Here is a 25,196-nt window from a genome sequence, read left to right as displayed (position 1 = left end):
TAAGGGTCATTAAGAGTTGCAGGGTGGTGACTGAGGATGGCTGAATTACTTAATTACTCTATTACAGCAGTAACCGGGGTATGGTCTTACCCCAGTTAAGTGAATAACCGGGTTCTGCCAGTTCTCCACGTATACACGAGCAGGGAAGAATGGGAAGAATGACGGGAGTAACTCTACCTCTGCCATCACACAACACTAGCTTTTTCTTCCAATGACCTATGTCAAAATTACACCAACTTAATTTCATTCACACACTTTTGTCACAGTGTTCTCACCAGATGACTGACAACTTGTATGGCTCATTATCTGTAACCAATGTCGCCCAGTGCCAGGTGAAATTAACAAGCTACCGTTAGCTAACTAATGTTAACGTTAGCCAGCGGCCGCAGCGGGGACTGCTCGGCCCATCCACCTTTTTGCAGAGACACAGCGTCGACAGCCCCGGAGATGGACAATCTGTTTAGCCATCTCCCAGTGTCTGCGGCAGGGAGTAAAGCAGATGGACCATTGGCTCTTTGCTGCCAATGGCCTACTGCTGATTCGGCCAACGCTGTTTTCTGTATCAATGTTTGATCATAGCAACGACTACGACTCACAGCGCTGTCGTATTATTTCCGGGTCAAAAACCACTTCAGCGGAGTGGGGATGGGCAGCTGGAGCATGCGCAAACGCTAAACCCAATCTTACTCCGGTTAAGGTGTATACAGTACATGCAGGAATACCCCGGTTACTAAAGGTCTGTTAACTGGGTTATGAGAACTCATAACCCGGGTACTGCCTTAACCCAAATATAATCGTTTTTTTTAACTGCATGTAAACGCACTGAGTGTGTGATAGGAAAGATGTCAGGTGTCCTTGGGCCAGGGCTGGGCAAGTGTGATTGAAACAGTACATGCATTTCAAATATGCGTTTACAAATCTAAATGAATTGGTTTGGTAGTGTAAAAAATGTTTGCTAATTTAAATACCACAGGTACAGTATATATCACTTTGAGAATACTATAAATACATTTCCCATCCATCTCCCTAACTCTGCCTTTGGCCGAGCCCAGATCGTTTCATTTGGTGAAATCTGTATAAAACAGCAGGGATGCACTGATCAGATCAGTATCAGGGCTGATGCCGACTTTATTTAGTGGATTTTGGCCGGAGGAGAATCTAAGCCACATTCAAAAATACTCTCAGGTCTTACTCATCACTAATTGTTATTGAGTTAAGTAACATGGAATCCTTGTTGGGTAAACAAACTCTGAGAATCAGACTAATACAGAGTTGTCTCAAACAACTGCACCAGGCTTTTCTATTTCATTTGATACAGAATTCATGACTTTAAATTATGAAATCCTTAAATGGTCAATGGAAATATTTGACTTTATTTTATCTTCAAGTCCTCTACACTCTGCATAGTATACTGCATATCCATGAAACAAACCACACACAGTTATCAAGGTAAAGTAATGACCTTGGTCAAAATCTAAATCCTCAAGTTTCCAGTGTGAGAGACGCCTGTCCTTCCTCATGACTTTTCCACTTCAGCATTCAGCCAAATTGATTGAACTGAGATGGAACCCCAGATGGAAGCCCAGCGCTGGCAGATATATAATCATGAAGTCAATTCTATTTATTGGGAGCATTAGACAGCTTTATGACAAAGTTCTCTGTAGAGAGACGAATGGTTAAGATCATGTCAAAACGATAAAAAAAAAAAACAGCATCCCGGTATTACCAGCACAACATTTCAAGTAAGCTCTTCAATGTCTAATCTTTAACACTCACTTGAATAACTGCCATCCATCACTTTGTTTGATCTTTGCCTGATGCCACTGACTGACTGCCTGAGGAAAACGTATTACTGACTCTTCGGCCCTCACACAAGATTTCTGCAGATACTTCTAGTATCTTTGTATGTGTGGAAATAGTGTAATCTATCAATAATCAATAACAGGGAGAATGCAGATAAAAAAAAAATGACAATGTATTAGATAACAAGACAAAGTGTTGCTGATGGTTTAACATTTGCTAACTAGCTTTAAACTATTAAAGTGCTCATATTGTGCTTTTTGGCTTTTCCCCTTTCCTTTATTGTGTTATATATCTTTTTGTGTACATTATAGGTTAACAAAGTTAAAAAGCCCAAAGTCCTTCAACCACATAGAATCAGAATCAATCAGAATCAGAAATACTTTAATAATCCCAGGGGGAAATTATTTTTCTTACCACTCCAGGTATACAAACAACATATACACTCACCTTGAAGATTATTAGGAACACCTGTTCAATTTTTCGTTAATGCAATTATCTAATCAACCAATCACTTGGAAGCTGCTTCAATGCATTTAGGGGTGTTGTCCAGGTCTAGACAATCTCCTGAACTCCAAACTGAATGTCAGAATGGGAAAGAAAGGTGATCTAAGCAACTTGGTTGTTGGTGCCAGACGGGCTGGCTTGAGTATTTTCCAATCTGCTCAGTTACTGGGATTTTCATGCACAACCATTTCTAGGGTTTACAAAGAATGGTCTGAAAAATCCTCTGATGGTTACTTCCAGCAGGATAATGCACCATGTCACAAAGCTCAAATCATTTCAAATTGGTTTCTTGAACATGACATTTAGTTCACCGTACTAAAATGGCCCCCACAGTCACCAGATCTCAACCCAATAGAACATCTTTGGGATGTGGTGGAACGGGAGCTTCGTGCTCTGGATGTACATCCCACAAATCTCCATCAACTGCAAGATGCTATCCTATCAATATGAGCCAACATTTCTAGAGAATGCTTCCAGCACCTTGTTGAATCAGTGCCACAAAGAATTAAGGCAGTTCTGAAGGCGAAAGGGGGTCAAACACGCTATTAGTAGGGTGTTCCTAATAATCTTCAAGGTGAGTGTACAAACAACATATATTATTCAGACTTTTAACATATATATTAAAAACAAATATACAGAAATATATACAATATGAAATGTATAGTGTTAATGTACAAATTGTACAATAAAAAGGAGAAATGATTGTCTATGGTGAGATGATTATAGTGCAATAAAAAAAGAGAAGTGATTGAGCCCTATTTTAACGATCTGAAACGCAAGTTATCAAACGCCAAAGGCAAGTAGCTTTGTGGGCGGATCTCAGGCGCTGTTGCTATTATACCGGCGGGATAAATGACTCTTGCGCCCGATGCAAATCTAAAATGGGTTGGTCTGAAGTAGCTACATTACTCATAGGTGTGGTTTGGGCATAACGTGCAATAAACCAATCAGAGCGTTATCTCACATTCCCTTTAAAAGCAGGCGCGCTTGTTCCATGGCGGATTGCTATTATAATGGTGGATTTGCTAGGCACAAGCTCTTAATACATCCATGGGCGCACGCCAGGAGCGGTTCACAGTCAAGGAGACCGACGTTTGCTATTGATTTTTCTTTTTGTCAAAATGTAAATAAAGAAATGTCACAAAAACATACTTTCCGATGTTTTGGGCTCACTCTCACTGAATCACGAGGTTATGTCTGCATGGTGATATTTTTGCAATGTAGTCTAACATTAGACCGAGATTACCTCACTATAGCCGATGCAGCTCTTCTGTCTCTCCTCTCCAGTGCTGCTGCTGGGGCATTTGGATTAAGTGCCATCGGCACATGCAGTTCAACATCACATCTCCTTAAGTCCTCTAATATTTCCTCATTTATGTCATCAACACATCCATGATTCATGGAAATGTTGTGTAAAACAAGGTCATATTTTTCCTTGTATTTATGTATGGTTTGCAAAAATGGGAACTGCTGGGTCCGTGAGATGAGAGAAGCAAATTGTATGCGCACTCTACATTACGGCCATGCACGCGCCCTTAAAATAGCATCTGAATAACGCGCCACTGACTTTAGACTAGGTTTTTCCTGGTCTGTGGCGGAACTGTTTTCTGAAACTGCAAAATAGCACTAGGGAACGTTTGCGCTGGAAAACGGCTCCTCTTTTTGCTGAACCGCCCCCGGGAGCGCAAGTTCATTCCCTAATTTACCGACGTGAGTCTGTTGAGGGAAATGTCGGGTGCAAAATAGGAATGATATATGCGTCGGTGTACAAAGTCAATTGCGCTGGGTGCAAGATAGGGCCCATAAACCTATTCTGGTACAACCTCTCAATACAATTATGAACCTGAAAATGAGCATAATATGAGCACTTTAAACAAACTACAGCTGACGATGATGGGAATATTGTTTAGTTTTTGCAATTATTTGGTCATTAACCTAAGATATTGCAAGATTAAAGTTTTGACCTGATGATGGCTATAGATGAGGGGAACATGAATGTTTGTTTCAAATGTTGTGGCAATTCATCCAGTATTTGTCCAGATAGAGCACAAATATACCACCAAAATAGGCAATCAGCAAAGTGGACTATGGATATCTGTACCAAATTTCATGGCAATCCATCCAATAATTGTTGAGACAGATAAGAAAGACTTGGGATCACCAAACTAAGCAGCCTTCATCCTCTGAGGACCATGAAATGTTTTACAGACAGTAAAACATTTCATATCAATCCATGATATACACATTTGAGATAGTTTCAGACTCAGTTTAGCATGTACTATAGCAGACCAAAGTTTTCTCCAATAAAGAGCCATGCTGCACGCATGGCTAAGAAAGTATATAGTAAAATTACATCAGGTGACTTCTTTAATCACGCTACACCCCCAACAGGCTTGGTGAAGACCAGTTACTGAATAACAAAAATATTGCTGAATAACCCTCAAAAGATGTATCTGCCTCCTCTACTGTGCATGAACTTTAGGAAGGGCTTTAAGGCATTTCCTTAAATGCATTTTGACCCCCCCTGAAGAACCTGACAGACTGTTTTACAGGGGTAGGTGTTACATGTACAGTAGTTAAAGAAAGCATCAGTAACGGCAGAGCACTAGGTTGTCCAATCCAGAGCAGGGTCAGGATCCTTACACAAAAAGCATAATACAGTAAGTTGTCGCTAAATTGCTTTATTTATGGACCTATTCTTGGGGTAAAACTGGCATCTTTTCCTTTTCATAATGGATTTCCTCTTAAAATACTGTTAAAAGTCTGTACAAGAAAAAAAAATTTTGTCCAGAAGGAATCTTTTTTTTTTCTAAATGGCTCTGCCACAGAAACTTGACATTCAGCACTTGTATTTTGTTTGCCTACACTGAAAAACAAAATTAACCAAGATGGTAACCATGCATGGTACATTTCCAATAGTTGTTCCAAATTGTTTGAGTGTGAATGGATCATTTACTTCTGATGGTACAATTCACATTGTCTGTCTCATCTTATTGGAGCGGTCAGAATTTTTCCTTCATTCTGACAGCGATGACAAACCTTGCCTCATCTTCTGTGTTTTGCTGTTTGTAAGAGACAAATTAGTAGTCACTAAAATGTACTTTATCAATAAAATGTACCTCCGTTCCTCTTATTTCTAAGTTGGAGCCATAGACTGTATAATATAGAGATGCACCGATTGACCGGCCGGTGACCGGAATTGGCCGATTTTCACGTGACCGGCCATGACCGGAGACCGGCAGGTCAGTCTGATATATGACGATTTTATGCCGGTCAAATGCACTCGGGCGCCACATGATAAACATCGCGCAACATCAGCATCGCACGTGCACACGCACCGCCGCTCCATCAGCTGTTTATGAAATGTCAAAGTCGTAATTATACACGGCTCTGCAGAGCCGTTTGCTCTACTGATCTCAGGCGAACGGTCAGCCGCTCTCTCTCTCCTCTCTGAGGCTGAACAACTGGAACAGGAAAACCGCACTCACAGCTACAGTTTATCGGAAAATAGCGTTGGGCACGGCACACTGACTTTGATGAATTTACTGTTTATCAGACCCCAGATGAGACAAGAAGCTAACGTTAGCAAACGCTGCGGTGACAGTCCCGGTCTCTGATGCCCCGCTGCAGGAGACTGTGTGTATTCCTCCGACACGCTGTATTAACGTTACGGTTTAAAATGCTTTCCAGGTTAGTGGGGATGCATACCGCTCCAAACCAACATTAAAAACGTAGTAATCTTCCCTCAGCGTTTAGTTTTTTTGCTAAACTGTGTATAAAATGAGCGGTGACGTTAAATCATCTGCTCAGGTAACAGCACTCTAGGGTACCGTCTATTTGCTGGATTGTTCCGAGGTAACCATGATTTTTTTTAATGTTTTTTTTTATAGATTAGATTCAATTTTAGATTAGATTTACTTTATTGTTATTGTGAATATATTTGTTAATAGTGAATTTCCCACACCAGGAGTAATTTATATAGTTCTATTTTAAAGCAATAGATTATCTGTTCAAAAAATTTTCTATGTTCTATGCAAAATGTAAAAATGTTATATCAAAGAAAAGATAGAAAATAAATATTTGTGTGTGCTGTAAGGTGGTTAGAAAATATGAAATCAGAATCGGCTAAAATCGGTATCGGCAGTTCAAACCCAATGAAAAATAGGAAATCAAATCGGCCTCGAAAGTTGTAATTGGTGCATCTCTAGTATAATATTAATGGACAGAGTTTGCCGTTACGGCGCAGCCATCCTGGTTGTGGATGTGACGATTTTAGATGAGAGGGAGGAGTGAGGTAGGAGCCCTTACACTCTTCACCAGATATCACGTTACATTACACACTTTCACTGGCAATCACATCATAGCCACGCCCTAAAACACCCCCTGCTTTATCGCCGATTTTAAAATCAACGAGACCATAATTCAAAAAGTGAACATCCTTCTGTGTTGCAGAAGACTTAAAACTAGCGATTGAGACCATAAACTCATTATGAAAATGTTTACTGAGGTACTAAATCAAGTGAGAAGTGGGTCACTTTCTCATAGACTTCTATAGAAACCAAATTCCTTTTGAAACCGCACGTGTCGCCCCCTGCTGGAATTCAGATAGAATGCAGGTTTAAGGCACTTCCGTATTTGCAACACTTCGCCGAACCGGATGCTCTGTCCATTAATATTATACAGTCTATGAGCACACAAGCAAGAATGATGGATGATGATGGCACTGTGGGAGAAAAAAAGAAGACTGCGGTACTTCGGAAGCTGAGCTAGTATTTGGGACATTAAATCAAAAATGCTCTTTATGTAACTCAACTGTTGGAAGCCATTATAAAACATATCTTTAATATGGTGCAGTTAAACATCCAACAGGCACGATATCATAAAGGTCAAGATTGAATAGTGTCCCAGAAACCAAGCTGGCATGATACCAGAATTATAAAAGCATCCAAAGCATGACTACATTTTCTCATGAAAGAAGCCACAGTTAAACATCGGGGGAGAAATGAATTAATTATAACAGACAGATGTTTTTGAAATTAGATTTAGGTAGGAGCTGCTGTCTCTGGGTCTGATGTAATCACTAAGCTATTTGCTTTTCCACACCACTGCTTATTTAGCCACACAGGACGTGATTAAAAGTCCTGTTCAGAGTCTTACGTTGGTGGACACATTGCAAAGTGGCTTGCTTATGTGGAATAAGACAATAACATAATAATTTGTGACATAAATTAAAAGCAGAAACAGGCACACAAACAGCTCATTATACTGGGGCCAAATGTATGTGACAACTAGACTGGGGGGGGGGGGGGATGAAAAGCAAACACTAATCAACATTCAGTGTGCTGTCAGTGAATAGAACAGTCAATGTTGGGCATAAACAATCTGCAACTGGGGGTGAGAATGTTGCTTGTTGCCTGATGCCTAGAGCTGTAAAAATTCCAAATTTTGCTGTACGGTTAATTGTCTCAGAAATAATTGCGATTAACAATATAATTGTCTCTTTCAGTCAAATTTTTGACAAAGTGTTTTAGTGTGGGTTACTACGGTTACAATTCAAAGAAATTGCATGTACAGTCTCATCTTTTTGAAGCAGTCGTAATTGTTTTCCCTCATTCTGACGGTGAAGACAATGTGATGAAGTTTCTTATTTTTTCAGGTACTTAATTCACTGGATTAGACAAAAACATTTTCAACATTCCCACGTGTCTTTTTTAGCAGTTACTCATTTCCAGAAAATGTACTATCGATATTGTAGTGTGAACTGGTGAATAAGAAGATGCTTACAAACGGTGTTTTCTCAACAGGTATCAGCACTACTGAGTAGCTGGCACAGTAGTTTTATATCGTGTATGTTTCACCATATGACCGAAACTATTCCTAAACTCCAGAAGCTCTGGAAACCCTCAATGGACCTGGCTCAAGAAAAAGGATGGGACCACTGATTTGATTTCAGAAGTTGTAAGTTGTTATATTTTTGGTCTTATAAAATGGTTTTACATCCTGGCCCAAAAGTCTAAACCATAGAAATAAAATGGATAGAAAGGCCATTCCCATTCAAATCAACTAACTTCTGTATAAATAGACTTGTAGCAAGTCACGGACATGAAGATGCTGTGGAGTGGACTAAAACAACTTTTGAACGTACACGTTCCACCAAAACAAGTTCCTTCCCGAGGTTATTTTGCAGAGGCAGCAGTGCTCCAGCCAGCGCTTAGCGCCGCCCAAGAAGATTGTGATTGGTTTAAAGAAATGCCAATAAACCACAGAATGTTTTTCTCCCATCCCGGAACGCTGTGTGGACTAGCCAGACCCTGCTCTGCAGCGCTGTAGAGGAAGGTCTGGAAATGCGAGGCTACCAGATGAGTCACAGCTTTGCTTGGCTGTTGTCTGTGACCGGTGTGGCGTGGGGGCATGGCAGAGTTAGCAAGCTAGCTAACTAGCCAGTCATCCTCTGGTTGGTTGGCTGGCTGGCTGGCTTGCTGGTTCCACTGTCTGTGCTTTCATCCTGCATTGGTTACAGAAAATGAGCCGAAACAGCGGGCTGGGTCATTCCGTGCCTCCTGCTCACTCCTTGCCACTCTGGAGAACGCTTCCCGTGCTGCGTCGGCCCACTCTCCTCCCAGCAAGCTAAGACACACTTTACGGCCCCACTGATGCGCATGTCACCACTAACAACAATCACCATTTTGTTTTATATTAATCGAATGACCACGGCAAACCGTTCAATGACCTTTGTATCCATTTTATTTCTATGGTGCAAACACCACCCATCTGTAACATTCATGGTAATGGGCATTGGCTGTATATTGTGTTCTGCTTTGACAGTTTACACTCACTTATTTTAGACCTTACATTAGCACCTGTAGTTTTCTTCCTTTAACTTTTTCCCAGCGTGCACCACTCCGGCTTTCTTGTCAGACGCCTTAAGTGTTACTATGTATGGAGAATGAGCCCGAGTGACATGGTCACCTGTCACTTTCAAAGGGAATGGGCATCTCTGTCTCCCTTTCCTTCTCTCCCCGTGGTGCACCTTTGACTGTTGCCGTGGCAACGGTAACCTGTTGACTCGTGGGATTTCTGGTGATGGGGTCAAAATCATCTGTACCTGCAGCTGAGGAGTTGTCTGTCAAGTCAACACCTGCCATCGGTCTCTGGGTGGACTTGGACCTCACAAGACAAGATTTTCTTCTACTGTCTTCTTGAATGACGCAGCTGCGATTTGACATGACTGCAGACACGCGCCTCCTTTGAAGAATGTGCCTCATGTTTTGATATAAAACATCTCCAAAAAGGCTGCAACAGGTGATATTGATCACACAGCAGAGGAGATTATTGACTGGAAGAGGCATATTCAGACAGGCAGCTAGCCAATTTTAACCTTTTTTTTTAAATACCTGGGCAAGCTGATTGTGACTATGTATCAGATCAAGTCAGAGGTTGCAGTGAAATGGCTCTACGTGCACAGCAAAAATACTGGCTTTCTTAAGAGTATGACATGTGGCTCACTTTATATGTTTAGATTCTCTCTCTCTCTCTCTCTCTCTCTCTATACTGACCTGGCCCAGGGCTAATCTGGTTGTCATAGAGGTGGATGTCATCCCCGCAGGCGATCGGCGAGTCCTGTCCCTCCTCTCGGCCCTCGCTGCCCTCCTCCTGCTCCACCTCCCGCTGCTCTGGGGACACAACAGCACAGGGTCACCTCCTGGACCTTAGCGGCCAACGGGCCGGCCAGCTAACTCACGTTTACTCTCATCTTCAGCCAAAGTAGCTGCTAGGTCCAGAAATTCAACAGGTACATACTTACATTATTCCACCAGTCGGCTCGACTTTTAGGACAAAAGAACATTTCATTTGCCAAAAACAACAACCATTAGACGTGTATGATGGGCTTATGGTGTTGTCATTTATACATACAGTATGTTTATTTAGTTTATGGTTTACTGTCTATTTTGTTGAAAGGTCTTGAATACTGTAGTTACTGTGTCATCTTTACTAGATTTTTGTCTGCGTGGGTGGTGATGATGATGAAGAGGGGGGGTTGATGATTGTGTGTGTGTTCATGTTGCGAGTTGTATGTTAAAAAACAAAAATCAAGAAAAACAAAAAAACATCTATCAACACAAGGCAAGGCAGCTTTATTTGTACAGCACATTGCAGCAACAAGGCAATTCAAAGTGCTTTGAATAAAACATTAAAGAGCAGTTAAAAACAGCTAAGGTCTTCAGCCTTAAATTTAAAAGAACAGAGTTGCTGCGGACCTGCAGATATGTGTTGCATAAAACTGAACGCTGCTTCTCCCTGTTTAGTTCTGACTCTGGAGACAGAAAGCAGACGTGTCCCAGACCATCTGAGAGGTCTGGGTGGTTGATAATGTAGTAGCAGATCACAAATGTATTTTGGCCCTAAACCGTTAAGTGCTTTATATACCAAATGACTCATTCTTGACAAAAGGCAAAAGAGCTGTGTCCGTGCGCACATTTGAATAATGTCGGGCTATAAATGGGTTCGGGCTTTTAAAAAGCTGTCAATCAAAATGTACGAATTCTGTCGGGCTCGGGCCTTGTCGGGCCTAACTTTTAAGGCCCGATTACAGCTCTAGTCCACAGAGCATTACGGGATGGGAGAAAAACGTGCTCCGGTTTATTGGCATTTCTATAAACCAATCACAATCGTCTTGGGCGGTGCTAAGCACCGGGAAAAGCCGCAGTGCCTCTGCTAAATTGCTTCGGGAAGGAACTTGTTTTGGTGGAACATGTGTACGTTCAAAAGTTGTTTTAGTCGTGCAACAGAAAACTCAGATTGGACAGATAGTCTAGCTAGCTGTCTGGATTTACCCTGCAGAGATCTGAGGAGCAGTTAACCATAGTCCTCAGAAATCCACCGGAGGTTAGAACACCAACACTAAGGAAGAGGAAGACTATCAGACTCGATCTTTTACTGTGTATTATGTTGAAAGTTTGTAATTTATGCAATAATTGTTTAAAGCATTTAAAAAACGTTTTGTGTATGAGTTTGTGTCCAAAATCTTAATTTTGACCTAAAGATTTTCATTTTCACTTGAAACGCATATCGGTTCCAAAAATCGGTTATTGTTTTCATTAACTACTAATAATCCGTATCGGCCTTGAAAAACCAGTATCGGTCGATCCCTAGTTGAGATAAGTTTGACTAGTTTACTAGTAGAGATCCTGTTTTTACTTTTCACCTGTTCCTCCAGTGATCCTAATCCTATCAGAATGTGTTAAAATGTTAAAATACCAGGCTGAATGATGTTGAAATTTGATTGGTCTACAAACAAAATTAGTCCCATTTAAATAAAAACTGACCTATAATTAGTATTCTAAAACTTACAATAACAACATGAGAAGTAAAAACTCCCGTTTCCGGACCCCCTGACAGTAACAACATATTATTAGAGGTAATTATGGTTCTCTGTGACATCTTAGCCGATATCCAGTGCACCACACTGACACTGTAATAGAAATCTGGTGCTTAAAACAAAAACCCTCTGGATTAGATGCAAATATTGTTTTAGTGTCACCAGAAACATGTCACAGGGAGGCTTACTTGTCACATATGCACTCAGATTTCCCTGCAGCAAGGTTGAGAGTTAAAAAAAGGTTTTAACTACAGGTTATGGCAAGAAACAGGCTTTTAGGTCTGTTATATATTCAGTGCTGCAATTAACAATCATTTTTATTAGCGATTCATCTACTTCTCAATTAAAGGGGTGATAAAAGGCAAAACCGAGTTTACCTTGTCATAGTTGAATAATGACAGTTCAGTGAGGGAAATGAGCATACAGAGAACCTCAAAGTCCCATTGACATCCCTTTCCTATGCAAATCTCACAATTTGAAACTGCCGCTGAAAACGGGTGAATTACAAAGAAGAAAGTTTGGACGGCGGGCTGCAGCAGCGGGCATCATTAGACTCACACACTGTCTGTTAACATTACCGATAGACTTCCAAACGTGCGGCCGGGCAGCAGCCGCGTGCAGTGGAAGTCCGCCGCACGTTTGGAAGTCTATCGTTAATGTTAACAGACAGTGTGTGAGTCTAACGATGGAAAGCCAAAAAGGAAAAGGTGGCGCTGAGAATGTCAGACTCAAAAGGAGTCGGACATTCCTGACAAAGGAAAATAAGGGATGGTGTTGCTGTGCTCAGTGTGAGGAGAGAGGGAGGAGCTGCTCCTCTGTTCCTCAGTCACACAGAAGAGAGAGGTGACTGTTTTGGCGGCCACAGGAGAGAAATACCTTGCGTGCTCGCTGGACAATACTGGCATATTTTCTACAGAAAGTCGCCAGATTTGTCGCTAGTCGCTTTTGTGAAAAAAAGTCACTAAGGGGGTCTGTAAAGTCGCTAAGTTGGCAACACTGGCTTGTGCTGTGTGCTGTCCCACCCGTGTGTCTGTACTCTGCAGCTTCGCTCGTTGTAAACCAACCAATCAGCGTGCAACTCATCTAAATATTCAGGAGCATACGATATAAGGGAGAAAATCTCTTGTTTCATTCCAGGGCTATTTCACAGGGTTGCATTAGGGCACATAGAACAGCACCTGGGCCATTTTCAGCCCAACCAATGTTACACACACTATTAGGAGACCTTAAGGAACAGTGTGAAATACCCTATATAATCATTCTATCACCCCTTTAAACAACTAATCCTTTGGTCTGTTAAATATGAGCAAATAGCAAAAATGCCCATCACAAGTTACCAGAGCCTATGGTGACATCTTAAAATATCCTGTGTGTCCAAGACCCACAGATATTCAGTTTATCATAGGAGACTAAGAAAACCAGGATATCTTCACATTTGAATCGTTTAATCGTTTCAGCTCTATATATTTGACAACAGGTCCGAATTGGATCTTGAATCAGTGCCAGAACTTAATACAAATCTGTGTAGAGAGAACAAATGTGTTGGTAAAAGAGCTGGGTTTATTCATTTCTGGAAGGACAATGTCTAAAAGATTTGAAAGTTTATCAAACACTAACCAAAGATGTTGCACGTCATGTTTTGAAGGTGACAGAAAACATAATGTGTCAGTCCTCTGTTGGTTTGCTGGTTTGTAGCTACCCTGTGCAACGCATTCTCATGAGAGGGTTCGTATGATATCGTACGTGTTCAATTTTACTATGTTGTGTATAGGACTTCCATAACATATGTATTTTTAAGGTTGTCTTTTTACATCTGACAAGGTACACAAGGCTTTTAGGCTGACTAATTAAGTTTTTCACCATTGATCAATCAGCACTGTTGCTGTCAAAATAAATAAAATCTTCTTCTTGACGTCACTGTAAGCACGATACCTTTTAATCGTGTTAATGCATAAATATATGTAAGCAGAGGACCTTGCCATCTAAAAACCCATTAAAAAAAGAGGCATAAATTGTCAAAGAAATTATGTTGGTCGATGGTTGTTTTGATATAAAGACAAGTCTTATAAAGCAGCAGGTAGACATGTTTACTTGCTGTGTAATGGACAGGGTTTTGTATGCTAGAAAGCATCACAGGACTCAGCCTGGAGCCTGTTTGTATGACTCATCCCGGTGTTTTTTTCCCTGACACAGCAGCCCCTTGAATCCAATCCTACAGTAACTAGTGGGCTCCCAAACATCATGCGGTGATCGCGGCTTGATGCGACGAGAACAATCCTCGTGCTCTTTATCTGCTGACCTTATCTGTGCGGAGGCCCTAATTTCAGTTCATTCAGTTTGTCTTGTATCAGGATCATCCCTCAGCCTTTGACATTATTTGAACCTGGCTGTGTCGTCTCCTTTGCCTGCAACCCTCTGAGCCTCAGACTCGCCGGCTGCGGTCGGACTTTCAAATCACCTTGGCAGAGAACAACGGCTGCGATTGGCTGTTTTCACTCCAAAACGCTTTTAAATGTTTACTACTTTGAATATTCTATCCTATCTGCCTTTTTCTTATCTGTCTATTTCATTTTAATATTAAACTCCAAATATACAAGTCACTATTCAGAAATAGGGCAGATTGTATACAAAATCTCAATCTGGATTCTTTTCACAATGTGATCGGAATTATAAATGGGAATTCAGACAAGCTGCGCATGAAGCTCCCCCCCCGCCCAGATCAGTCAATATGAGCATGCAACATGTAGAAGGAACAAGGATGAGAGACTAGTGGCGTTTGATTTGGAAACACTGAATGATTGATGTGTTTCCTTCAAACGGTGTGCAGTGTTCGTCAGCAGCAATGGGCGTGTGTTTGGAGCTGTGACATACAGAAACACTAGAGCTGTTTGTGACTAGAGTCACAAACAGCCACACTAAAGCATGTTTGCATCATTTAAGATGTTTCAAACTTGTGTGCTTTGTGCTCTGAGAATCCCTCGAAGAAGATACACAACTGCTGTCATTGTAACGTTAAAAAATGTCTACAAAATGCCCAAGGAGATGTCCGAATAGAGCTGAAATGACAGGTTGATCAATCGATGGACAAAAAAAAAAAACATGCATAACTATTTTGATTATTGATTGTCTCAATGTCATTTCTTTTTTTCCTCTAGCTAAAATGCAAAACACATTTACTAGTTTCAGCTTCTCAATTATAAAGATTGCTTTTAGATAAAAGATTTTATTATATTTCTAAATAGCTTTAGGTTTTTGGCAAAACAAGCCATTTAGAAAAACAATTTGAACTTAAGGACATTAGAATGGGAATCTTTTACTTTTTATGACATCTTATAGATTTAATAATTTGTTTAGTCGAGAGAATAATCTGCCGATTAATCAGTAATGAAAATAGTAACTAGCAAAGTTAAAAACTTAAGATTAACAATTACGTAAAACAAAGAAGAGCAGCAAATCTTTACATTTGAGAAGCTGGAAACAATCCTCAATCATTGTTTGAAATTGGTTTTCTGTTCATTAATCCACTATTAGTTTCAACACAACTAGTTTCAAAGGTTTCAATAGCCTAAGGCTACATCTACTGTACATTTACACCTCACACTTACACTGCTCTGGTGTTTCTGAGCCCCTAAACCGGAGACATTTGAAAACACTTCTGACCCCGTTTTGGAATCTGTGGGGTTGTGTTGCAGTCTCAACGGCCGCAAACGGAGACCTTCGGCAACACCGACACTGACGCCAACGTTTCACCGCCTGATTGGGTCATGACGTCTCATTTTCTGAGACTAAGCTACTAACGTTACCATGACAATGACAACTACCAGCAACGGGCGGAGTATACATGCTGCCTCCTGTTTGCCCCGGCACGAGCATTCCCAGTATACGTGAATGTCAATGAGATATGCGGTTTGGATGTGTTAGTTTAAACGGAGATTAGTTATTCTACTGAAGCTAAAAAACACTTGTTTGCACGGAGATCGCTTTTGGCTCAAAACTCCAAAACCAAAACGTAGCAATGTAAATGTAACCTAAGAAAGTGTTCACACTGGCACAATCCAACTTTAGCCTAGCGCCTTAAAAACAACTAGACCTGGGGCTTAAGGTTGCATGTGTGAAACGGGGCTAAAGGAATGTACGTTGCTATCATTCTAGAATGTTAACGTTGGTTACGTGTTCCAACGGACCGTTAACCCAGGGCTAGTAGAAGTGCAGTGTGAATGGTATAGCCCTGGGCTTAGGTTGACACTGGGCTAACAGAATGCAGTGTGGAAAGCCCTAAACATGGAATCGCTAACATCAGCTGAAAAGCTTAATATCTATGACATAAACATTAGTGTGCTTTTATATGTCATCAAATCCTCTCGAACCATTTAGATAGTTATGTTGGGGTTTCACAGTGTGGACAGCTAAATAACAGGGTTTCCCAAAGTGCTTTAAAGTGGAGACAGGCCACCTGGCCTGAACTGAAGACCACCTCCACTAGTAAAAAATGAATACACATCAAGCTTGAGAGAAAAGAGCTGACGTACTATTTCATAAGGTAAATTCCATAAATTAAAGGAGTAGGGCTGGGTACCGAATTCAATACTTTTAAGGCCCCCCGACCAAATTGAGTATGGAAAAATGCCTCTTCATTCAATACCCAATTTCTATACCCAAGGAGTAAATCTCATCAGTGTCAGTGAGCCAAGAAGCATGCAGCATGCTTCTACCAAGATCTAATAATGTTTGTGATTGGCTGTCTAACATTACACGTCGTAGAGACACGCAGGAAAAACTCTATGTTACGCACAGAGACGGGGCTCACGTAGTAGCAGCTGAAAAATAAATAAAACGATTTGTGCTGTGATGTGTTATGTTGGAATTTCTTTTTGTTTTATAAAATTGGTATAGAAAAAAAAAAAAAAAAGCCTCTCCTGGAACCATCACCTTATCGTGGTGGAGAGGTTTGTGTGTTCCTATGAACCTGAGGGCTGTGTTGTCTGGAGCTTTGTGCTCCTGGTAGGGTCTCCCAAGGCAAAGTGGTCTCAGGGGAGGGGCCAGACAAAGAATGGTTCAAAAACCCTATGAAAAAACGAGGTAGAGTGACCCTGCCCGGAGGAAGCCCGGGGCCCCCGTCTGGAGCCAGGCCCAGATGGAGGGCCCGTCAGCGAGCGCCTGGTGGCCGGGTTTGCCACAGAGCCCGGCCGGGCACAGCCCGAAAAAGCTACGTGGCACCTCTCTCTCCAACCCATGGGCCCACCACCTGTGGGAGGAACCGCTGGGGTCGGGTGCGCTGCCACATGGGTGGCAGTGAAGGTCAGGGGCCTCGACGGACCAGACCCGGGCAGCAGACGCTGGCTCTGGGGACGTGGAACGTCACCTCTCTGTGGGGGAAGGAGCCGGAACTTGTGCGGGAGGTGGAGCGCTACCAGTTGGATCTGGTGGGGCTTACCTCTACGCACAGTCTCGGTTCTGGAACCATACTCCTGGATAGGGGTTGGACTCTTTTCTTCTCCGGAGTTGCCCAGGGTGTGAGGCGCCGGGCGGGTGTGGGGATACTCACAAGCCCCCGGCTGAGCGCCGCTACGTTGGAGTTTACCCCGGTGGACGAGAGGGTCGCCTCCCTACGCCTGCGGGTTGTGGGGGGGGAAAACTCTGACTGTTGTTTGTGCGTATGCACCAAACAAGAGCTCGGAGTATTCGGCCTTCTTGGAGACCTTGAATGGAGTCCTGTATGGGGCTCCAGTGGGGGGACTCCATAGTTCTGCTGGGGGACTTCAACGCGCACGTGGGAAATGATGGAGACACATGGAGAGGCGTGATTGGGAGGAATGGCCTCCCTGATCTAAACCAGAGTGGTTGTTTGTTGTTGGACTTCTGTGCTAGTCATGGATTGTCTATAACGAACACCATGTTCGAACATAGGGATGCTCATAAGTGTACTTGGTACCAGAGCACCCTAGGCCAAAGGTCAATGATCGATTTTATAATCGTTTCATCTGATCTGAGGCCGTATGTTTTGGACACTCGGGTGAAGAGAGGGGCAGAGCTGTCAACTGATCACCATCTGGTGGTGAGTTGGGTCAGAGGGTGTGGGAAGACTCTGGACAGACCTGGTAAGCCCAAACGGGTAGTGCGGGTAAATTGGGAACGTCTGGAGGAGGCCCCTGTCCGACAGACTTTCAACTCACACCTCCGGCGGAGCTTTTCGTGCATCCCTGTGGAGGCTGGGGGCATTGAACCCGAGTGGACAATGTTCAAAGTTTCCATTGCTGAAGCTGCGGCGGGGAGCTGTGGTGTTAGGGTCTTAGGTGCCTCAAGGGGCGGTAACCCACGAACACCGTGGTGGACACCGGTGGTCAGGGAAGCCGTCCGACTGAAGGAGGAGTCTTTCCGGGATATGTTATCCCAGAGGACTCCGGAGGCAGTTGCAAGGTACCGAAGGGCCCGAAGGGCTGCAGCCTCTGCCGTGAAAGAGGCAAAGCAGCGGGTGTGGGAAAAGTTCGGAGAAGACATGGAGAAGGACTTTCGGTCGGCACCAAGGTGCTTCTGGAAAACCGTTCGCCACCTCAGGAGGGGGAAGCGGGGAACCATCCAAGCTGTGTACAGTAAGGATGGGACGCTGTTGACCTCAACTGAGGAGGTAATAGGGCGGTGGAAGGAGCACTTTGAGGAACTCCTAAATCCGACTAATACGCCCTCTATGGTAGAGGCAGAGCTGGAGGATGATGGGGGATTGTCGTCAATTTCCCTGGTGGAAGTTGCTGAGGTAGTTAAACAACTCCACAGTGGCAAAGCCCCAGGGATTGATGAGATCCGTCCAGAAATGCTTAAAGATCTGGGTGTGGAGGGGTTGTCTTGGTTGACACGCCTCTTCAACATTGCGTGGAAGTCGGGGACGGTGCCTAAGGAGTGGCAGACCGGGGTGGTGGTTCCCCTTTTCAAAAAGGGGGACCAGAGGGTGTGTGCCAATTACAGGGGTATCACACTTCTCAGCCTCCCCGGTAAAGTCTACTCCAAGGTGCTGGAAAGGAGGGTTCGGTCGATAGTCGAACCTCAGGTTGCAGAGGAACAATGCGGATTCCGTCCTGGTCGTGGAACAACGGACCAGATCTTTACTCTCGCAAGGATCCTGGAGGGAGCCTGGGAGTATGCCCAACCGGTCTACATGTGCTTTGTGGATCTGGAGAAGGCGTATGACCGGGTCCCCCGGGAGATACTGTGAGAGGTGCTGCGGGAGTATGGGGTGAGGGGGTCCCTTCTCAGGGCCATCCAATCTCTGTACGACCAAAGCGAGAGCTGTGTCCGGGTTCTCGGCAGTAAGTCGGACTCGTTTCAGGTGACAGTTGGCCTCCGCCAGGGCTGCGCTTTGTCACCAATCCTGTTTGTAGTATTTATGGACAGGATATCGAGGCGTAGTCGGGGTGGAGAGGGGTTGCAGTTTGGTGAGCTGGGGATCTCATCGCTGCTTTTTGCGGATGATGTGGTCCTGATGGCATCGTCTGCCTGTGACCTTCAGCACTCACTGGATCGGTTCGCAGCCGAGTGTGAAGCGGCTGTGATGAGGATCAGCACCTCTAAATCTGAGGCCATGGTTCTCAGCAGGAAACCGATGGAGTGCCTTCTCCAGGTAGGGAATGAGTCTTTAACCCAAGTGAAGGAGTTCAAGTACCTTGGGGTATTGTTCGCGAGTGAGGGGACAATGGAGCGGGAGATTGGTCGGAGAATCGGCGCAGCGGGTGCGGTATTACACTCAATTTATCGCACCGTTGTGACGAAAAGAGAGCTGAGCAAGAAGGCAAAGCTCTCAATCTACCGGTCAGTTTTCGTTCCTACCCTCACCTATGGTCATGAAGGCTGGGTCATGACCGAAAGAACGAGATCCAGGGTACAAGCGGCCGAAATGGGTTTCCTCAGGAGGGTGGCTGGCGTCTCCCTTAGAGATAGGGTGAGAAGCTCAGTCATCCGTGAGGAGCTCGGAGTAGAGCCGCTGCTCCTTCGGGTCGAAAGGAGCCAGTTGAGGTGGTTCGGGCATCTGGTAAGGATGCCCCCTGGGCGCCTCCCTAGGGAGGTGTTCCAGGCATGTCCAGCTGGGAGGAGGCCTCGGGGAAGACCCAGGACTAGGTGGAGAGATTATATCTCCAACCTGGCCTGGGAACGCCTCGGGATCCCCCAGTCGGAGCTGGTTAATGTGGCTCGGGAAAGGGAAGTTTGGGGTCCCCTGCTGGAGCTGCTACCCCCGCGACCCGTTACCGGATAAGCAGAAGAAGATAGATGGATGGATGGTAGGTATAGAAAAAAGAATTGTTTAGGAACAGGTATCGAAGTCACGGTATCGGTACTGGTATCGAAAATGAAAACGATACCAAGCCCTATAAATGAGTCTGGCTATTGTTTAGGTCATTATTTATTAACTAGAAAGATCACAAGATATGTTCCGTCAGGATCTGAGTGACTTACCACCGCTGCTAAACAATGTCCTCGGGGACTCCCTGAATTAAGTCCTAAAATATGAAACATTCACCTATAAAAAACAACCTGTACAGTTGCTTTAAAATGCATTGTGAGGAAGCTTTGAAGTCAGAAGAAAACTCGAGCACAATCCCCCCCCGATGCATCACTTCAGATCACACAGGCAAACACATATCACTAAATTATTTCCACAGCAATTTTGTAATATTTCTTTTCATGTTTTTTTTTTAATTCCCATTCTTCACACATTTTGGCTTCTGTATTCGAAGCCACATGATTTAACCCGTAAATGTGCAGCCGTAATCACATTGTCACTCCCAATTGCTTGCCAAGCGCACTAAATGAGCACGTTAAAATAGTTAATATGACTCAGACATATAAACTATTAACACACTCATGAACAACATAATGGCACAGAAGACTCACTCACAACAGACTCACTTCTACAGTGCAAGACATGCAACACATTATTTTTCATGTCACCTTGCTTTCATGTCACCTCACTAATGCACCTCTGAGATGACAATAGTGGACAATGCTTACTTGCTTAGTTCGTCAACACACGTGTTGAAGTGCTGCAAGTCAGTCAACCTCCTCTAACTTAGCTACGGCCAGTCAAAAGATAGCATGGCAGATGCAGGAGACCCATCGACAGAACTTGAACCCCCTCCTCTTTCACTGGTCGCCGGTGTGGAAGTATTTTGGATTTCCAGTGAGTTATGTTGACAACGTTCGCATTGTCGACAAAAAAGCCACAGTTTGCAAGCTCTGCTATGTGCATGTACCATATTCTTCCACTGGCAGAACGACTAACATGGGAGTTAATCTGTGCCGTATATGTTCAACTGTTCGGAAATAGTTTGTTAAGACACTTAATTGTTCAGAGAAGACTATGGACATGGCTGTTTTATTGTTTTTTGTTCGTTTTGTTGTGAACTTGAATGTCATCTTCTGTGAAGAAGACCGCAGTTACAAAAGAGAAACTAGATGGCAGGTTATAGGTACGTTACTGTTACATTATGTTGTTAATAAATGTTTTCAATTTGACAATGTCGTGTGGTACATTGCGAACAAAGGTCAGATATTATATTGCATAAAAGTCTAGTCTAAAAATGGCATCGCAACCTGTGCTTTAAAACAAATAAATGTAAAAATCGAGAATCGAATCGTGACCTTAGAATCGAAAATGTAATCGAATCAAGGATTTGGAGAATCGTGACACCCCTACTAATAAAGACAGCTCAGTCAGTCAGACAGAAAGTTCAGCTGCAGCAGGGTGGCTTCTGGGAGTCTCCTGAGTGAATGTGTGTGTGTTGCAGAAGGGGAATAATTGGCTTGGGGAGACAGGGAGATCGAATGCACGCGTATTTTGTCCTGACTGCTTGTGCTGCACACACTAATTGGGTGCCTCGCCTTGGCTTAAGGGTAATGAAACTGCTGTTATCATAACAGCTGGAGCAAAGTTCATTCTTTATATCCAAAATGCAGTGGTGTGCGAGAGCTGGGAGAGGTTTTCTGTGTCCGTGCTGCAGCTCAAATCTTTAATGCCGACCTTACAGACTATTTTCCAATATCGGAATGAAATCATGAATGTCTTGCTAGAGTCTTGCTAGAGTTGGCGCCCTCCCGCCGTCTCAATCGTCTTTGACGTTAGTTGTAAGATAATTGTCTTTAGATGTGAGATGGTGTCAGACTTTAGTCTTTTCAGAGTCTGTTCAAAGTCTTCTAGTGTATGGTAGGCATAAGTCGCATCTTTCTCTATGGATATACTGTACAAAGCACATCACTGGCAGCATTCAAATTAAAAAACAAATCCCACTACCCATCGTGAGAGGATTACACCTTTTTAGTCACAGTGTCTCCAACTCATGGATTCCTTATTCCTTTGTTTTCCATTGTGGAAAACTGGCTTGATTATGACATTTTAGACATTGCATTCCTATATTGTGGTGTTGGCTTAGACTCACCCATTTCTTGAAAGAAGTATCCATTCTTGGACATCCCAGAGGGAGGTGCCTCTGCAGGGAAGAGCAAAACAGAGAGAGACAGTAATCACTGAGGTGAAACTGGAAATAGTAACAGGCCCTGTGGGAAGCAAATTTTCATTTTAAAATGAGAGATTATTTGTTTACACAGTAATTGTTGGTATGAGAGATGGTTACAAAACACAAATACCAGCCATTGTCAGACTTAGTCATTTAGTGCTGATGTTCAAGAGGGAAATACATTTTTTATTTTTTTTTAAAGATTATTTTTTGGCCATTTTAGGCCTTTATTTGACAGGACAGCTGAAGACATGAAAGGGGAGAGAGAGGGGGGAATGACATGCAGCAAAGGGCCGCAGGTTGGAATCGAACCTGGGCCCGCTGCGTCGAGGAGTAAACCTCTATATATGGGCGCCCGCTCTACCAACTGAGCTATCCGGGCGCCCAAGAGGGAAATGCATTTAAATGTAAAGCATCTCATGAATTCAGTAAGTAACCCATGAAAATATTCATTTATTCACTTATTTACTCATGATCTAAGTATCTGCCATCTGTATCTAATGGCCATTAGGAGACATGACAATGTCTACTAATGATCATGTGGTTCTGGGTCTTATTTGCTACTAGCCTGGCATTGCCTAGTCTATATTCACAATGTTCCATTTCCTGGATTGCTCCGTTGCCGCTGGAAATTTCGCCGGATGTCCCTCATTTCAGCCGGATGTCCGTCACCTTCCGCTTTCTTTGTGTTGGCGTTCTAAACAGTGGATTGATGAGGACTATGGTTAACTGCTCCTCAGATCTTTGCAGGGTAAATCCAGACAGCTAGCTAGACTATCTGTCCAATCTGAGTTTTCTGTTGCACAACTTAAACAACTTTTGAACGTACACATGTTCCACCAAAACAAGTTCCTTCCCGAGGCTATTTTGCAGAGGCGCTGTTGCTCCGCCCGGCACTTAGCGCCGAAATGAACGATAGAGAGAATAGAAATGCCAATAAATGAGAGCACGTTTTTTTACGCTGTGAAGGAAGGTCAGCTAATGCAAGACTAGGCATTGCAAAAAAATTAAGTGAGAGGTTCCAGACTAATACACATTTGTGAATTAGTCTGGAACCTCTCACTTCATTTTTTTAACTTCAAAGGGGCGCAGACCAAAAGGCTTCTGGATGCAATTGGATATACTTAGAACCGATCAGATCAACGAAACGTGTGACGTAGCGCTGAGCGACACGTGCAAGCCGGGGCGGTGCTTGGTCTGTTTTCAATTGCGAAAAAAAAAATGGCGGCCTGGTCACACACACTTTCTCAAATTACAGCGAAACAGTACACTAAAATGCGTTTCTGAAAACATTTGAGACCAGTAGACAGTACAGTAACAGAATCTTGATTTGTTTTTTGATCAGCGCTGCCTAGTTTGACAGTTTGATCTGAGTTTCGTGAGCCTAGTGCGCTTGCCTGGATGGACCAACAGGACAACAGGTCAGTCATGGTCTTAAACCCGGCCCACATTAGATAAACGTGATTGGTTTGCCCAGGGCCAGGTCGGCTGGAAACCTGCCTGAACGGGAGGGAGGTCTTAGTTTGCAATTCTGCAACACACTGTTTCTTACATTAGAAACTGTGTTCAAGAATGAAAACTCTTGCAATCAAACACTATTTCAAATTGGCAACAAACCCAAACTTATGATCACCTTGTGTGCCACCATTAGTCTGCAAGGAGTTCTCCATCACCATGCAACTCTAGGTCCCTACAATACTGCACACATAATCACATCACACATTCTGGGTGCACTACATAATGTAGTTGTACAGGAAGAACCACAGCAGCCAAGGTTTGTTGTCATCTGAGATAATGTTTCCATTGGGCTGCTCTAGTCCAGGACTGGTTCACCAAATACTGTAACTTCACAGTTGTATACTTGGCCCCTTACTCCCCATTTCGCAATCCGATTGAGGAATTCTTTTCAGCTTGGCATTGGAAAGTGTACGACGGCCAACCACATGCCTGCATGCCTCTTCTGCAAGCAATGGAAGAGGCATGCAGAGACATTGAGGTGGGGTCAGTCCAGGGTTGGATACGGCACGCAAGGCCATATATTCCCCCATTGCCTGGCCAGGGCAATGAGGCGAATGAGGTGACTTGGCCAGACCCTAAAAGAAGGCGGGACCCATAAACCATCCTCCCCATCATTTACAAAACCATTTTTTGTTTACCATTGCACTGTAATTTTAGTGCAATTTGTTTATTGTTTTTGTTTGTTTACAGTAACATACTGTATTGTATTGATTACTGTACTGTAATTCTACTTTTCTTTGTGTTTTTATTTTGTAAAAACCTGAAATGGGAAAAAAATGAACTGTATTTTTTCTGAAGCCTTTCTATTATTGCATTTATTGAAATGTAAGTAGATGTTCTGTACTGGAACGATCTTTCACAGAAGCCTATATGAGAAAATAGGTATATAAAGTGCTAAAGAGAGCAGTGTTTTGTATAAAGTACATCAGTGTGGTGTTGTTGCTTTGAGAGGGTAATTCAAGTGGTGCATGTGTGTATCATTTTGTTGCAAAAATGCCATTTTGAAAAAGGATTGTTACGTTTTGATTGCAGAGTTTCATCTTGACACAGAAGTGAGAAATTTACTTATTTGGCTTGTGTGAAGACTTTTGACACACTGAGCCACTTTCCGCAACACGTGTGTAAGCAATCATCAACAATTGTAATAGATCTCTTCATCATTAAATGATGTTTAAACTCATCCTCTATGTTATATTGTTTTCCAGCTAACTGAAAGACACTGTGTGTACATTGTTCAACCTGTTGCTCCGATTGATTTGGACATTTCAATTGTGCAAACGACCAATAGCTGACTTTTCTCTCTTTGTGGACATAGAAAAACAACTGCTGAAAAACTGTGAAAACTATTTAGATTGTGTAACACAGGCTTGGTAAGTAAAACGTTGCCTCCTAATGAGGCCATAGCTGTCAAAGACACTCACATTGTACACACTGTGTGCACAAACTCGGCAAGCCTGCAGGTCAACCAGAAGGCGAAAAGAAAAATTCCCTTC

General features: G+C 43.1%; 1 protein-coding gene across 5 annotated transcripts in view; it reads right to left on the bottom strand.

Moving 5' to 3' along the window:
* Positions 1 to 25,196, bottom strand: part of slc4a11 (solute carrier family 4 member 11) — a 140,498-nt gene that overhangs the window by 59,428 nt on the left and 55,874 nt on the right. For 3 of the 5 annotated variants that reach the window (XM_031280317.2, XM_031280319.2, XM_031280318.2), the window contains exons 2-3: positions 22,108 to 22,158; positions 9,864 to 9,980 (exon numbers count right to left, since the gene is read on the bottom strand). In XM_031280317.2, the coding sequence (XP_031136177.1) occupies positions 9,864 to 9,980; positions 22,108 to 22,158 (168 nt within the window). The remainder of the gene's footprint in view (positions 1 to 9,863; positions 9,981 to 22,107; positions 22,159 to 25,196) is intronic. The other 2 variants (XM_031280321.2, XM_031280320.2) reach the window with 1 other exon arrangement.

This window comes from Sander lucioperca, chromosome 18, assembly GCF_008315115.2.
Source record: "Sander lucioperca isolate FBNREF2018 chromosome 18, SLUC_FBN_1.2, whole genome shotgun sequence".
NCBI classification, from domain to species: domain Eukaryota; kingdom Metazoa; phylum Chordata; class Actinopteri; order Perciformes; family Percidae; genus Sander; species Sander lucioperca.
Note: the sequence above shows the minus strand (reverse complement) of the source record. Positions and strands in the feature narration are given on the sequence as shown.